Here is a 17,547-nt window from a genome sequence, read left to right on the forward strand (position 1 = left end):
AATTATCCCAAAGCTTGGGGTTTTTTTTTACCATCACAGAGTTTAAGACTGAATAATAGCACTTCTGCATGCAAAATTAATCTTGTCATATCCTTGTTTGATAAATGTGTGCAAAGACCTGAATGCGTCATTGATGAAACTTTATTTTGTTTTCTGTATTGTGCATTCAGGATATAGCTGACCATTTCCTTCATGCGGTTTTCAAAAAATTGAAAACTGGAAAAAGAACATTGGATGGTGCTTGTCTCCAGGCTCTTTGCAGAGTTTATGTGGGATTGTGTCGTCAACTCGGAGACATCGAAAGGGCGCGAATTCTCTGTTATAGTATACTTAAAGAAGGTAAGGTTGTATTATGTGACAACTTTCAAAACCCTACCTAACGTGGTCTAGCTTTAGAGAATGTATGTGTGTACAGTATATGCTCCTTATTGTCCAAAAGTAATAAGATGAGCATCCTAGAGGTGGCGTGACTAAAAGACTTTATGTATAATTTACTATTGAATCCTTGCTCTTTCTTAGATTTCCCAGAGCCTGATAAATTGTTCCTGTTCATAATCAGTTCGTGGAATGATCTATTTTCCCTGCATGGAGTGATCAGTAAGGCAATACAAGCAGTTCTTAAAAGCCTGACAAAAGAAGAGGTTGGCCCATGTCTTAGTGCTTATCTTAACTGGGAAAAGGTAAGTTCATCATGTTGTGTATTATATGGAACATGAGAAGTTTGAGTGGATAGTATTATTGCTTACCACTACATTCATTCCTGCAGTCATCATTGATCAAGCTATTATTTCAGATATGTATTGTATGTTTGTGGATATTAGCATCAGTTTCTCATACAGAATAGCACCCCTAATGATCTAAGACTTGTCTTTAAAGTTTTATTAATGTCCATAGTATAGCCCATCATAATAACTACAATAGTAACTCCGAACGTATTGTTTCCTGTGTTCATTTTTTATTATAAGCTCTTTTAAGGTATAGATGTGTCCTCATACTTGTAGCCAAATACGCCATGTGGCACGCGATGCCTGGTATAAGTTAGCTGCCAGGTTCCATGCGACTTGGCGCCGGGCGTCTCTTTCGCCTGAAAATGCTTCTTAGTCACTATGCAGTGTACTAGGATGCACCAAGAGACTGTGCTGATTAATTTGATATGTGACACTTGTATATCTTGGTGTGGAAAAAAGCCGCGGCTGCTGCATCGTAGCACTTCGTATACAGATTGAGACTCAGTCGCTCACAGATATGCAAGTGTCACGTAACAAATTAATCAGCACAGGCTCCTGGTGCATCCTAGTTGCATCACATTTGCTTTTTCAGGCTAACACACATTACAGGCTAAAAAGACGCCTGGCGCTAACACCGGAGTCACACGGGTGTGACTGCAGCAAGAATGTATAAGGACACATCTGTAGGTTTTATTATACTGATGACTGCCCTTCCCCCATTCTACATTTAACTTGCCTAATTCTAAAACACATATTGATATATCTCTATGCAGTATCAAAAGAATAAATATTAGGCTAGTGTCTGATTTCACTTGACTTCTTTGGCCAGTGACAGCAATAAGGCCTTTTGGGCACTGGATTAAAAAAACTAAACTTAAGTACCTGTCCCAGCTCCAACTGAAGATTGGTCTAAATCAGGGATGGGGAACCTCAGGCTCATCAGAATTATTTGGTCTGGCCCTCTGAGCTTTTTTTTTTTTTTGCTAGCCTCATCTGGATAGCAGGGTGCCTATAATGCTACCCTGCAGCCAGAATCTATGCAGCAGTGCTGGCTGGAACGTCCTTAGGACGTTTCAGACGGTCACACCGATGTCCTTACAGCTCCACGGAGCATCCTCAGGATGATCCAGGTATCGCTGTAATCACTGTCGATTGTGCCCCCGCCCCCGTGTGACATCACGCGGAGGGGGCGTGTGCCTGCATCGGGCCTGCAAATAATGTTATATATATCAAAATGGCCCTCGGCAGAAAAAAGGTTCCGCACCCCTGGTCTAAATATAAAATTAGTTAAGTGTCTCAGTTGTTGCCTTTCAGTCACGGACAAGTCAATGGCAGGACTTCTAATTCGGGCTTCCTATGTTGTCTGCTTTGCAACCAGGTCTGTGGAATTGGTACACCTTGCCTTTGACTCTGACTCCTCTTTTTTTCTACTGTCCGACTCCTTAATAAATGGCAAATGTGTATTAATTAGTAATAACAAATTTAATGTCGTAAAATGGTAGCACATGGCATTTTCATGAACACCACATAAATCTTCAGGCTGCTTAGATTGATTGAACATAAAATATGTATAATTTATTAAAATTTTTGAATATGAAAACTTTGCCCAAATCATTTAAGGGCATGAAATAGTAGAGGAATACATGTAAACTATTAAAGCAGGATGGTCTGATTAAATCACTGTGTAGTGTCTAAGAGTGTCGGCTGCATATGGTAATTGGTAATTATCGCAGTGTAGTGGTTGACAACATCGTGGGGGTAATTATTGCAATCTAGACGGAGGTGACTGGCAGCATGGATTAATTATAATGGCTTCATATATTATACCATAACCTTCTTTATACAGAAATCACTCTTAAAATGCTTAGAGGAGTAAGTTTGTTTCTCAAAAAAATAACCACTTCTTCCAACAAGTAATTAATAACTTATTAGTTACTGGAGAATATGACCATAAGGTAATTAAATAAATGCAATACATGATTTCACAGTCATGTATTCTCAAGTAACTAATGCACAATGCTGCTAATACTCATCCCTGCTGTACCAACATTATTATACTCCTTACCTATTCCCTGTACTGTACCACTTCCAACATTATTAGTATCATATTATGTGTCACTTACTTACACTCACAGATCATTATCTGGACAAAGTACACTTTTTAACTTCACTATGCAGCTATAGATTTTTTTCTTTGTTTGCAACAGAACTTTATTGTTCCCAAACAGAGAATAACGAAGCGTTGCTGACTGTCCTGTTAATCCAAGCTTTCTACTCATTCTGTTTAGCCAGATACATGATTTCACTGTGATATAATTTCCAGTAACTAATGTACAATGCAATATTTAACTACATTTGCATGAATGACATTCATACTTAAATCCTGTTTGATATTAGTCGCTATTTCAGACATCGACAATCAGAAGCAGTGTTCTCCCCACACTGTATTTCTCAGCGGTCCGTCTGGTATAAAGGGGAGGGCGCGGTTGCCAATGGGAGCATTCACTTGTTAAGAGCGTTGTCCTCCTGAGTTCACTCTCTGTATGACTGTGTTTTTGTTACTGGGCCTTCTGTGTAGCTAACAAGTGGGGCAGTATCTGAGCAGTGCTGCCGTCTGTGTCCATCCAGCATTTTGTTTGTCACTGTACCTTCTGTGTAGCCATCAAAGTATCCGGTGCTGTTAAAAATTGTCCAAAAAACAATTGGCCAGTATTTGGGCATTGTTACCAAAAAAATAAAAAATTGTGTCCAAAAAGCAATTGGGCCATTTCTGGGTGCTGGGTGCTGTTAAAAATATGTATTTTGTAATTGGGCAGTATGTGGGAGTTGTTAAATATCAAATGTATTTGTGTCCCATAATGAGTAAAGCTGCATACACAAACACCGATTTTTTTTTGAACGATTATCGTTAAACGATATCGTTTGAAATAATCGTTCAGTTTCTGAGTTAAACGATGAACGATAATTGTTCATGCGCATTCACGTTTGTAGTTCAGGCAGACTTGCCAACTCAACGATTTTCATTAAGGGAATATGCAAAAATAGTTTGTAGTTCAAAAAAATCATTCATTACACTTTAAAAAATCTGACAGAAAATCGTTCATAAAATCGTTGGTATCAAAATCGTTGTGTGTGTGTGTGTATGCAGTTTAAGAATTTAAATCAGACAACTACAATCTTACCTTTCTGAAAAATGAAAGTACAAACCCAACAGCAGAGACAAATATTTCCAACAAGGACATTGCAGACAAGGCTGGTCATCTTATAAATGTTTTGCATGAAAAATGTTTCTCTAAACATCGTATATCAGATGTAAACAGTGACTGGTTTAAAACATTTCAGTGGTTGCTAGTGGGTCATTCCATGTCAAGTGAACCAGACTAATTTTGGGAACATTTTAGTACACACTATGCAATAGTAACTAAACACCCACCCATAGTTTTGCTACTATTGCATATTGTGAACTAAACTTTTGTGGGGACGATCAATGCAATGATGTGTTCTACATGTATACTGTACATTTTGGAAAGAAGACCAGCCACAAAAGAGGAAGTGACTTAGGTAACTATTCTGTGCAAAGAACTTTGAAAATTAATTTTAATCAACCATGAGTAAAGTAAATTACACACTGATTCGTGCTCAAACTTAAAAAAAAAAAAAGTGTTCTTGAAGAAACATGGTTAGGAGAAATTGTACGTTCAATTGCTGTTTTGATTGACTTACAGAGAGATGCTTTTGTGGGAGCTTTAGGAACTGTGTTGGTTGTCAAAAAACAAACTGCCATGTACTACATTGTACGGAAAATTGCTTGAGCAGTGCAAGGCTATGGGTTGTACGTACTTAGAGCATCTTGTTATTGGAAAGAATGCAAATTACACTTTGGAAAGAATATGGCAAAGAGTTCTTGACATCTTGGCTTCACAAATAAGATGTGAAATACTTAGACATTTGCATTCAGCAGATTATTTCAGAGTTCTGTGTGATGAAACAAGATATCTCAGTTTTGAAGCAATTATATACATTACATATATCTGTCAACTTACAAAACTAACCGTAATCATTTTTTTTTTTTGTTATCTGTAATGATGGCAGTGCTGAAACTATAACTAGCAAAATAATTGAAAAATTTGCCAACGTAGGGTTGAAAAAACTTAGGCTGTGATGTAGTTGCTGTCATAATTAGGAAGCACAAAGGAGAACAGAATGTCATCGGCGCTGACCATTATATACAGTCAGGTGCATAAATATTGGGATTTTGGCCTCTATTCACCACCACAATGGCTTTGAAATTAAACAAACAAGATGTGCTTTAACTGCAGACATTCAGATTTAATTTGAGGGTAATTACATTAAAAACACATCAGGTGAACTGTGTAGGAACTACAAAGGTTTCTTTATGTGCCTCCCACTTTTTAAGGGGCCAAAAGTAATGGGACTATCAACTCAAAAGCTATTCCCTCGTTATTTCATTATCAATTAAGCAGGTAAAAGGTCTGGAGTTGATTCTAGGTGTGACATTTGCATTTGGAATCAGTTGCTGTCGACTCTCAATATGAGATCCAAAGAGCTGTCACTATCAGTGAAGCAAGCCATCATTAGGTTGAAAAAATCAAAACAAACCCATCAGAGAGATAGCGAAAACATTAGGAGTGGCCAAATCAACTGTTTGGAACATTCTTAAAAAGAAAGAATGCACTGGAGAGCTCAGCAACACCAAAAGACCCGGAAGACCATGGAAAACAACTGTGGTGGATGACAGAACAATTATTTCCCGGTGAAGAAAAACCCCTTCACAACAGTTGGTGAAATCAAGAACACTCTCCAGGAGGTAAGTGTATATGTGTCAAAGTCAACAATCAAGAGAAGACTTCACAAGAGTGAATATAGAGGGTTCAGCACAAGATGTAAACCATTGGTGAGCCACAAAAACAGGAAGACCAGATTAGAGTTTGCCAAACAACATCTAAAAAAGCCATTACAGTTCTGGAACAACATCCTATGGACAGATGAGACAAAGATCAACTTGTACCAGAGTGATGGGAAAAGAAGAGTATGGAGAAGGAAAGGAACTGCTCATAATCCAAAATATTCCACCTCATCAGTGAAGCATGGTGGTGGTAGTGTCATGGCGTGGGCATGTATGGCTGCCAATGGAACTTGTTCCCTTGTATTTATTGATGATGTGACTGCTGACAAAAGCAGCAGAATGAATTCTGAAGTGTTTCGGGCAATATTGTATGCTCATATTCAGTCAAATGCTTCAGAACTCATTGGACAGCGCTTCACAGTGCAGGTGGACAATGATCCGAAGCATACTGCAAAAGCAACCAAAGAGTTTTTTTAAGGCTAAAAGTGGAATGTTATGCAATGGCCAAGTCAATCCCCTCACCTGATGCGTCTGGTGATGTCTATGCATTCCAGACTTCAGGCATTTAATTGCCTGCAAAGGATTTGCAACAGAGTATTAAAAAGTGAAAGTTAGATTTAGGATTGTTTAGTTTGTCCCATTACTTTTGGCCCCTTAAAAAGTGGGAGGCACATATAGAAACCGTTGTAATTCCTACACCGTTCACCTGATTTGGATGTAATTACCCTCAAATTAAATCTGAAAGTCTGCAGTTAAAGCACATCTTGTTTGTTTCATTTCAAAGTCATTGTGGTGGTGAATAGAGGCCAAAATCTGAAAATTCTGTCAATGTCCCAATATTTATGCACCTGACTGTATGTGTTTAATATTATATATGCAAATATTGTAACCAAAAACAACACCTGTGTGTAAAAATAAAAAATAGCAGCTTGTTCCAATATTGTAATTGGTGAACAATTCCACCTAATAAAATATAAACAGAAAAAAGTAACCTTGTGGAATTGCACTTAAAGAATAGTGACCCTGGGCAGTAAAATATCAAGACCATTTAATTCTATAAAATTAGTACCAATATATTAGCCATCATTAAATATAATTCAATATAATAAATAGCATAGTCATAAAAATACCATATTTCAATACTCCCCTATAAGAAATTCACCATGCTGGTAAAGGTAATGATAGGCCTCTTTAGGAAATTTCGGTAAGAGGGTCAAATGAACAATGAATACAGTCTCAATTAATAGATACAGTCTCTATTGATTCATGTGATCTGTGGAACCACAAGTCCCAGATATATAATTTTCGGGTTAACTGTATCTCTGACTGATAGCAACCCAAATCGGATATATAGACAGGCGACTACCCGGTGAATAATACTCCTTTACCACTTAGCACTGCGGTGTCTCTCTCCCAAACAGACATCAGGTGACAGGGATGTCACCATAAAGGGGCCTATCCATTAGCAGATCTTTCTTTAACGATGAAAGACAAAAGATTATCCCTTGAAAATTCCTGGGGCTGCGGTGACAGATATCTGTCATGTACATGACAGATTTTTGCAAACGACGAACGATATTGCATGACATCATTCAGGGAGTGGATTTTTTTTATGTTCCTATGAATTTTCATTAAAAATATAGTTCGTCGTTTACCGCTTATAAACTGCCAGATATTTCTAATATCTGGCATCGATGAGCGATATTTGACCAACATGTTGGAGAGACGAAAGACACAATTTATCGGCCGCAGGAGTGCGCATCTGTCATCGTTCAGGGCCTATCCATTAGCAGATAAATTGAACGACTGAACGATATATCGTTCAATTTATCTGCTAATGGATAGTCCCCTTAACACCAGGCTCCAAACAACCATCGAGCCTGCCTGCAAAGTCTGAAAAGCAATCCAAATTGCTGTGTAATGTATAATAACCAGCATAGAAGGATCCTCTGACTGATTCTGGCTCCGAATCAAGGAGGCGTTCTTTTTTATAAAGCCTCCTTACAATAGGGGTGAAACTATTAGGTGGATTTGTTCACCATTTCCAATATTGGAACTAGCTGCTATTTTTTATTTCTTCTTCGGGTTCCATAGGGTCCATATGATCTACCTTGGGGTATGTAGGTGAATCTCATCCAATGCACTAAACAGCAAAGCTTTGGAGCTCCCAGCATGCACTGGTCCTCCTCCCTATATACCCCGCCCCCAGCCACAGGGATTCAGTTTTATTGTTTGGTGCGCGGAAAGACGCACCTGTTATAACAGCGGGACTGCTAGGCAGTTCTAGGCTTTTTTCTTTTTATGTATTACCTTAAGTTTTTTTCGAACTTCCGAGTTTAGCGGTACCAGCAGCTGTGAAAGACGCTTGCACCGCGACTCCTCCTACCTCCGTCGACGGTGAAACACCAGCACCGCTATATGCCCTGAGGTACTCGGCAGGACTCAGCGTGGCTTGGCTAGCGACTTTCGCTGAGGCCCGGGACTGTGGTCGGGTCACGGAGATGGCAGGTAAGCGATTCCTTTCGGGGAATCGTGCGCGAAGCAGTCCCCTGCCTCCGGTTTTGAGACGCTGTCAGGATCCGGCCTGGGATCAACCTTTACTCACCGCTGGACTGGTGTCTTTAGGTTCTGAGGCATTCAGACGTCAGTGGCAGTGGTGGGTTATGGCTGAGGATTCTCCCCGGGGTCCGGTTGGACTTCCATGCATGCGTCCGGACTCCTGTGTTAGCAGGCATGGGCGGAGCCATGTTGGTTCATCTCACCTGACCAGTTTTCTCCAATGGCAGTCCTGCTAGTGTACCAGCTGATCTCAGGATCCAATGACCAGCTGCCTGAGGGTATTTAGGACCTATTCCTGCAACAGGAAGTTGCTTGAGCAACAATTGTCACCCCTAGTGTGCTAGTAGAGTCTTTGTTCCAGGTTCCTTTTGTTTTCTCGTTTTCCAGTGTTTCTCTCGAACTACAGTGCGACCAATATCCCTGCCTGTGTGCCAAGTCTCCAGTGTCTCCTTTGAGCGACAGTGCGATTACATCTTTGCCTGTGCATTAGTTCCAGTGTCTCCTTTGAGCAACAGTGCGACCAACTTCCCTGCCTGTGTACAAATTACCAGTGTCTTCCGGAGCAGCAGTGCGATAACATCTTTGCCTGAGTGCTTCACCTCCAGCAACAGTGCACTTACATCTCTGCCTGTGTGCATCCGCATGCCATTACCTGTGTATCCCACGAGTGCCATTCCGTGGTGCAAAAGTGCGTCTGCACGCCACTTCCAGTGTACCTCTCAAGTGCCAATTCCAAAGTACCTTTCAAGTGCAATCCGGTTGTGCAAAAGTGCGTCAGTGTGCTATTCCTGGAGTACTCAAGTACCATCTACTGGTGAAACTCCTTGTGTAACAGTGCCTGAGTTAGGAACTTCCCCTGGGCCATTGATATCTTGAGTTTCTATTCCCACGGATCTTGGATACCTGGTCAAAGGACCGCTACCTGCCTGTAGGGTGCAACTAAACCCATATCCCGCTTGGAGGGGTCACTGGTGAACACCTCCCTGCAGGTTAGACTCCGCACCATTGACCAGGTCTCGCCAACGTCCAAGATCTGTGGATGAGGAATTCTGATATCCAGGCCTCACCCCGAATTCTTCCAAACCCAAGATCACAACCCCTCAGTGGGGCATTCCTCAACAGCAAACCTGGCAGACGCATCGGAGACTGCTGCTGGTGAAGGCCTCGTGTAATGTGTCCTCACGGAGGCGGCCGGGGCCATATCGTTTGTCGCCGAGGACGGGTGGTAAGATGCACTAGAGCACACTAGTAAACGTCTTACTGCCGTGATGTCAGCGTACCGGGCCATCAAAATCGCAGCCATGGGGAGATAGGTGCTCCCTCGGCCGCTCCTCCCCCCAGACGCAAACGTCCGGTTAAGGATTCCCGAGTCTGGCTTGCTATAATTGGCCACCTCGTGTGTGAGACGCGCGCAGTTTAGCAGTGATCCGTGCACTGAAGCAGTGGTCTCAGAGGTTTGGTCTGTCTCTCTTTATACCTCTCTTTTGGGTTTGGCATATAGTTCACTCTATATCCTACCATTACCCCTTCGGGGCTGGTCAGTTGATCCTGAGTCCATATTGCTTTAGCAAATATGCATATTTATGCCTTGCCTATTTTTTCAAGACTGTCAGGTATAACTATCTGTGTTTCTCCTCATCCCTCTGAAGTTGTGTGGGGTGTCTCATTGATACAAAGTCTCACATTACATTTATATTGTATACCTTGTACCATTTATACATTGTCATGTCTGAATGTAAAGGTGAAGATGGGAGGTCTCCAGTGCTTAATTCCCGTAAGTCTTGTTTGGCAGACTTATCAGACCAGGATGTAAACCAGTATGGATTGAACAGCTATCCAATATATCTGGTACACCTGCACCAGCACCAGAGTCATCATGGATGGCCATTACACCTGAGGTTTTGTCCTATTTAATAGTCAAGGCCACAGAGGTACAGGCTCCGGCTGCTGCAGCGCCTCATGCTATGGGGTACGCACAGCATATGCATCATCCTATGTGTATGCCCCCCATGAATCCCTGTTGGGGTAATTTGCCTGCTCACTCTAGTCAGAGTATACTGCCACTTCAGCCTCTCCGCAGGTGGATAGACCGGTGGTAGTAAAAAAGCAGGGGCATAAAAGAGGTTCTTGTTATGTGTTGCTTCACGAGTCTGACTCGACCTCCTCATCAGACTGATACTCAGAGCTCTGGGTCTGTCTCACTGAAAGAGGACCATCAGTCCCTGGTGGATGTTCCCTCTCTAGTAAGAGTGGTCAGGTCTGTCCTCAATATGGAGGAAGAGGAGGTGCCGGTGGCATCTAAGGGGCCAATCTTCAGGCGACAGTCAGTGACTAAGAATTAATTTCCTCAGTCAGGGCAGCTGTCGAATCTCATGTCCGAAGCATGGGATACTCTTAGTAAGCATTTTAATGCCACAAGGAATATAACCGCTCTGTACTAGTGATGAGCGGTTCGGATTCTGAGGAATCCGAACCGCTCCGAACAGGTGGAATCCGAGTCCACCCGAACGCAAGTTCGGGTGTTCCCGCCTGACTCGGATTCCACCTCGAGGCCGAACGTCACCCGTCCGGCGTCGGATTCTCGCGAGAGCCGAGTGACGTTCGGCCTCAATAAAAAGGCGCGGCGCCCGGCAGTCGGCGCCATTTCTCGCGTGACGCGTAGTTAGGTAGTTAGCTAGTGCGCTGTCTGTTCTAGTGTTAGATAGATTAGAGTAGGCAGTGCTCTGTGACTTTACTGGGCATAAGCCCTTGTGTGTGCTCCGTGACTGGGCATAATAAGCCCACTGTGTGTATGTGTACTCTACTACTCACTGTATTATACAAGCTCCGTGACAACTGACAGGGCATAGCCCACTGAGTGTATTATACAAGCTCCGTGACAGGGCATAGCCCACTGAGTATTATACAAGCTCCTTGACAGGGCATAGCCCACTGTGTCTATTATACAAGCTCTGTGACAGGGCATAGCCCACTGAGTGTATTATACAAGCTCCGTGACAGGGCATAGCCCACTGAGTGTATTATACAAGCTCCTTGACAGGGCATAGCCCACTGTGTCTATTATACAAGCTCTGTGACAGGGCATAGCCCACTGTGTCTATTATACAAGCTCCGTGACAGGGCATAAGCCCACTGAGTGTATTATACAAGCTCCGTGACAGGGCATAAGCCCACTGAGTATTATACAAGCTCCGTGACAGGGCATAGCCCACTGAGTGTATTATACAAGCTCCGTGACAGGGCATAGCCCACTGTGTCTATTATACAAGCTCCGTGACAGGGCATAAACCCACTGAGTATTATACAAGCTCCGTGACAGGGCATAGCCTACTGTGTATATTATACAAGCTCCGTGACAGGGCATAGCCCACTGAGTGTATTATACAAGCTCCGTGACAGGGCATAAGCCCACTGAGTATTATACAAGCTCCGTGACAGGGCATAAGCCCACTGAGTATTATACAAGCTCCGTGACAGGGCATAGCCCACTGTGTCTATTATACAAGCTCCGTGACAGGGCATAGCCCACTGTGTCTATTATACAAGCTCCGTGACAGGGCATAAACCCACTGAGTATTATACAAGCTCCGTGACAGGGCATAGCCTACTGTGTATATTATACAAGCTCCGTGACAGGGCATAGCCCACTGTGTCTATTATACAAGCTCCGTGACAGGGCATAAACCCACTGAGTATTATACAAGCTCCGTGACAGGGCATAGCCTACTGTGTATATTATACAAGCTCCGTGACAGGGCATAGCCCACTGAGTGTATTATACAAGCTCCGTGACAGGGCATAAGCCCACTGAGTATTATACAAGCTCCGTGACAGGGCATAAGCCCACTGAGTATTATACAAGCTCTGTGACAGGGCATAGCCCACTGTGTCTATTATACAAGCTCCGTGACAGGGCATAGCCCACTGAGTGTATTATACAAGCTCCGTGACAGGGCATAGCCCACTGTGTCTATTATACAAGCTCCGTGACAGGGCATAAGCCCACTGAGTATTATACAAGCTCCGTGACAGGGCATAGCCCACTGAGTGTATTATACAAGCTCCGTGACAGGGCATAGCCCACTGTGTCTATTATACAAGCTCAGTGACAGGGCATAAGCCCACTGAGTATTATACAAGCTCCGTGACAGGGCATAGCCCACTGTGTCTATTATACAAGCTCCGTGACAGGGCATAGCCCACTGGGTCTATTATACAAGCTCCGTGACAGGGCATAGCCCACTGGGTCTATTATACAAGCTCCGTGACAGGGCATAGCCCACTGAGTGTATTATACAAGCTCCGTGACAGGGCATAGCCCACTGTGTCTATTATACAAGCTCCGTGACAGGGCATAGCCCACTGAGTGTATTATACAAGCTCCGTGACAGGGCATAGCCCACTGTGTCTATTATACAAGCTCCGTGACAGGGCATAAACCCACTGAGTATTATACAAGCTCCGTGACAGGGCATAGCCTACTGTGTATATTATACAAGCTCCGTGACAGGGCATAGCCCACTGAGTGTATTATACAAGCTCCGTGACAGGGCATAAGCCCACTGAGTATTATACAAGCTCCGTGACAGGGCATAGCCCACTGTGTCTATTCTACAAGCTCCGTGACAGGGCATAGCCCACTGAGTGTATTATACAAGCTCCGTGACAGGGCATAAGCCCACTGAGTATTATACAAGCTCCGTGACAGGGCATAAGCCCACTGTGTCTATTATACAAGCTCTGTGACAGGGCATAAGCCCACTGTGTCTATTATACAAGCTCCGTGACAGGGCATAGCCCACTGAGTCTATTATACAAGCTCCGTGACAGGGCATAAGCCCACTGAGTATTATACAAGCTTCGTGACAGGGCATAGCCCACTGAGTGTATTATACAAGCTCCGTGACAGGGCATAGCCCACTGTGTCTATTATACAAGCTCCGTGACAGGGCATAAGCCCACTGAGTATTATACAAGCTCCGTGACAGGGCATAGCCCACTGAGTGTATTATACAAGCTCCGTGACAGGGCATAGCCCACTGTGTCTATTATACAAGCTCCGTGACAGGGCATAAGCCCACTGAGTATTATACAAGCTCCGTGACAGGGCATAGCCCACTGTGTCTATTATACAAGCTCCGTGACAGGGCATAGCCCACTGGGTCTATTATACAAGCTCCGTGACAGGGCATAGCCCACTGGGTCTATTATACAAGCTCCGTGACAGGGCATAGCCGACTGAGTGTATTATACAAGCTCCGTGACAGGGCATAGCCCACTGTGTCTATTATACAAGCTCCGTGACAGGGCATAGCCCACTGTGTCTATTATACAAGCTCCGTGACAGGGCATAGCCCACTGAGTGTATTATACAAGCTCCGTGACAGGGCATAGCCCACTGAGTGTATTATACAAGCTCCGTGACAGGGCATAAGCCCACTGAGTCTATTATACAAGCTCTGTGACAGGGCATAAGCCCACTGTGTCTATTATACAAGCTCCGTGACAGGGCATAAGCCCACTGAGTATTATACAAGCTTTGTGACAGGGCATAAGCCCACTGAGTATTATACAAGCTTCGTGACAGGGCATAGCCCACTGAGTGTATTATACAAGCTCCGTGACAGGGCATAGCCCACTGTGTCTATTATACAAGCTCCGTGACAGGGCATAAGCCCACTGAGTATTATACAAGCTCCGTGACAGGGCATAAGCCCACTGTGTCTATTATACAAGCTCTGTGACAGGGCATAAGCCCACTGTGTCTATTATACAAGCTCCGTGACAGGGCATAGCCCACTGAGTCTATTATACAAGCTCCGTGACAGGGCATAAGCCCACTGAGTATTATACAAGCTTCGTGACAGGGCATAGCCCACTGAGTGTATTATACAAGCTCCGTGACAGGGCATAGCCCACTGTGTCTATTATACAAGCTCCGTGACAGGGCATAAGCCCACTGTGTCTATTATACAAGCTCCGTGACAGGGCATAGCCCACTGAGTGTATTATACAAGCTCCGTGACAGGGCATAGCCCACTGTGTCTATTATACAAGCTCCGTGACAGGGCATAAGCCCACTGAGTATTATACAAGCTCCGTGACAGGGCATAGCCCACTGTGTCTATTATACAAGCTCCGTGACAGGGCATAGCCCACTGGGTCTATTATACAAGCTCCGTGACAGGGCATAGCCCACTGAGTGTATTATACAAGCTCCGTGACAGGGCATAGCCCACTGTGTCTATTATACAAGCTCCGTGACATGGCATAGCCCACTGAGTGTATTATACAAGCTCCGTGACAGGGCATAGCCCACTGTGTCTATTATACAAGCTCCGTGACAGGGCATAAACCCACTGAGTATTATACAAGCTCCGTGACAGGGCATAGCCTACTGTGTATATTATACAAGCTCCGTGACAGGGCATAGCCCACTGAGTGTATTATACAAGCTCCGTGACAGGGCATAAGCCCACTGAGTATTATACAAGCTCCGTGACAGGGCATAGCCCACTGAGTGTATTATACAAGCTCCGTGACAGGGCATAGCCCACTGTGTCTATTATACAAGCTCCGTGAAAGGGCATAGCCCACTGTGTGTATACAAGCTCTGTGACTCCAGTTCATAGTGATAAAGTAATATGGATCACGAGAATGAACTGAGAGGAGAGCAGAAACAACATGTAAATGCTAGCATTGCAGCGGCTGGAAGTCCATCACTTTTATCTAAAGCTGATGCTCAAGGGCGTAGAGGCTTTAAAACCTTAGGGAACCTGAAATCAAAAAATTTAGATTTTACAGGAGTAAAGACAAAAAAAAAACCTCTAAAGACTACTACTTTTGCAGAGAAACAGAAAATTGGCAACATACCATTCACCACACGTAGCGGCAAGGAAAGACTCAGGCTTTGCCCTTTATTTCTGAGTGGTGGTTCTGCAGCTGTCAGTGAGGCATCTTGTGCCTCTCGTGATGATAAAAGACCTTTTCAATCAGACTATAGAAGTGTGAAAAAATTTAAAACCAATAAGGCAGTCGAACAAACTGTGTTTTTTGAAACACAAATGTCAGAAATCCCTGAGGAGAGTCTAAGTGGGTCCACAAGTGGCATTTCTATGTGTAAGCCTGACCTTTCAGAGAAGCCGCCCTCCACAGTTTCTTTTCCATCTGTAGTTGTGGGGATGAGCAGTATTGCCAAGGACATAGAAATTGAGGATGCCACCGTGGAATTGCAAGAGGATGAGAGGAATATATGTGCAGCTGATGCTGGCACTAATGAGGATGTTGAGGATGAGGATATTATTTGTATAAGTCAGGCACCAGTGGAAGCAGCTCTTGGCCAAGATAAGAAGGCCATTGCCATGCCTGGGCATAGAACCAAGAAATCCACATCTTTTGTGTGGAATTACTTTTACCCTGACAACGTTTGTCAAGCCATTTGTAGCCTCTGTGAGACCACAGTTAGTAGAGGTAGGGACGTTAAACATCTAGGAACCTCTACGCTATTACGTCATCTGCAGCGAGCTCATGACAGGTGTTTGATAACAGAAACTACTGCAAAAAAAATAACAACAAGCAGTCCAGCATTAGCTAGATGCCTTCTCTCTACTAAATCCCAGCACCTGCAATCTCCGCCGACAACACCTTCCTCCTCAATATCCTCAGGAATGATCAGTGGTAGTACAACATCCAATTTGTTAGTGCTAAGTCACGGTGACTCCTCCAATTTCCAGGACACCTCAGAAGAAACTGAATCTTTGAGCGCTAGGCCTGCTGCTGCTGCTGCTGCTGCTGGTGGATCTTCATCCCAGAAGTGGACAAAGAAGACTACTAGTAGTATACCAAAAAAACAATTGACTGTTAAAGAATCTCTTGCAAGGGGAAGCAAGTATGACAGCTCTCACCCTGTCGCACAGCGGATCACTGACGCCATGACAGCTATGCTAATATTAGATCTGCGTCCAATATCCTCAATTAATGCAGTGGGATTTACACAGCTAGTTGAGGTCATGTGTCCCCGGTACCAAATTCCATCTCGGTTTCATTTTACCCGAAAAGCCATTCCTCGGCTGTACCAGGACGTTAAACAGAACCTAATTATTGGTCTGCAAAATGCTATTGTACCCACTGTCCACTTAACCACAGATATGTGGACAAGCGGTAGTGGACAAACTAAAGATTACATGACTGTGACAGCCCACTGGGTGGGTGAATCGCCTTCAGCAGCAGCAGTATCTAACAAACAACACCAGCTCATTCAGAGGCAGGCAACTCTGTGCATCACCGGATTCAATAAGAGGCATACCGCTGACAACCTCTTAGAAAAACTAAGAGATGTCATAGAAACATGGCTTACCCCACTTGGACTCTCCTCAGGATTTGTGATTTCTGACAATGCTACAAATATAGTGAAAGCATTACAGCTGGGTGAATTCCAACACATCCCCTGTTTTGCTCACACAATAAACTTAGTGGTGCAGGGTTTTTTAAAAAACGACAGGGGCGTTCAGGAGATGCTGTCTGTGGCCCGAAAAATTTCGGGACATTTTCGGCATTCAGCAACAGCGTGCAGGAGATTGCAGCACCTGCAAGAGCAGTTTAATTTGCCCTGCCATCAACTGAAGCAAGAAGTGGTAACGAGGTGGAAGTCAACCCTGTATATGCTTCAGCGGATGGAGGAGCAGCAAAAAGCCATCCATAGCTATACGACAAGCCATGACATTGGGAGAGGAGGGGGAATGTACCTTACCCCAGCACAGTGGAGAGTACTTTCTGTCTTGTGCAAGGTGCTCAAACCATTTGAAGTTGCCACTTGTGAAGTGAGTGCTGACACTGCTAGCTTGAGTAAGGTGATTCCCCTGATTTCGCTTTTGGAAAAGCAGCTGGAGAAATTGAAGGATGATATTAAACAAAGTGATTCCGCAAAGTATGCTGGACTGATAGATCAAGTCCTTTGTTCGCTTCGCCAGGATCCACGGGTGGCCAAGATCTTGAAATCTGATCATTATATTTTAGCAACCATTCTTGATCCTAGGTTCAAGTCATATGCTGTGTCTTTCTTTACAACTGACCCAGATCTTAAAAGAACCAAAGCGCTCCTGGTGAGCAAGTTGGCAGCTGAAGTGACACATGGCACTACGATGACGTCTCCTCCTTCGGTTTCTCCAGCAGCAGCCAGAAAAAAATGCACCTTTTCCAAAAGACCCAGTGGTGATGCAGATAAGTCAAGTCAACATTTTGACATCTGGTCGGGTCTAAAAGATTTGCCCAACACCAGTGACACCTCTACCGCAACTCCATCTAATACGATTACCATCCAAAGAATGGTGGAGGATTATTTTCAGGACACCATACACGTAGACATGTCACAGAGTCCCTTCGAATATTGGAAGA

The 17,547-nt window shown here is 43.9% G+C and overlaps 1 protein-coding gene across 1 annotated transcript in view; it reads left to right on the top strand.

Annotated features, from left to right (window-relative positions):
- ICE1 (interactor of little elongation complex ELL subunit 1) overlaps nt 1–17,547 on the top strand; it is a 125,154-nt gene that overhangs the window by 52,029 nt on the left and 55,578 nt on the right. The window contains exons 13-14 of the mRNA XM_088442295.1: nt 171–339; nt 520–680. Coding sequence (XP_088298421.1) covers nt 171–339; nt 520–680 — 330 coding nt within the window. The remainder of the gene's footprint in view (nt 1–170; nt 340–519; nt 681–17,547) is intronic.

This window comes from Taudactylus pleione, unplaced genomic scaffold (genome assembly GCF_031769625.1).
Source record: "Taudactylus pleione unplaced genomic scaffold, aTauple2 ptg000309l, whole genome shotgun sequence".
In the NCBI taxonomy this organism is placed as follows: Eukaryota; Metazoa; Chordata; class Amphibia; order Anura; family Myobatrachidae; genus Taudactylus; species Taudactylus pleione.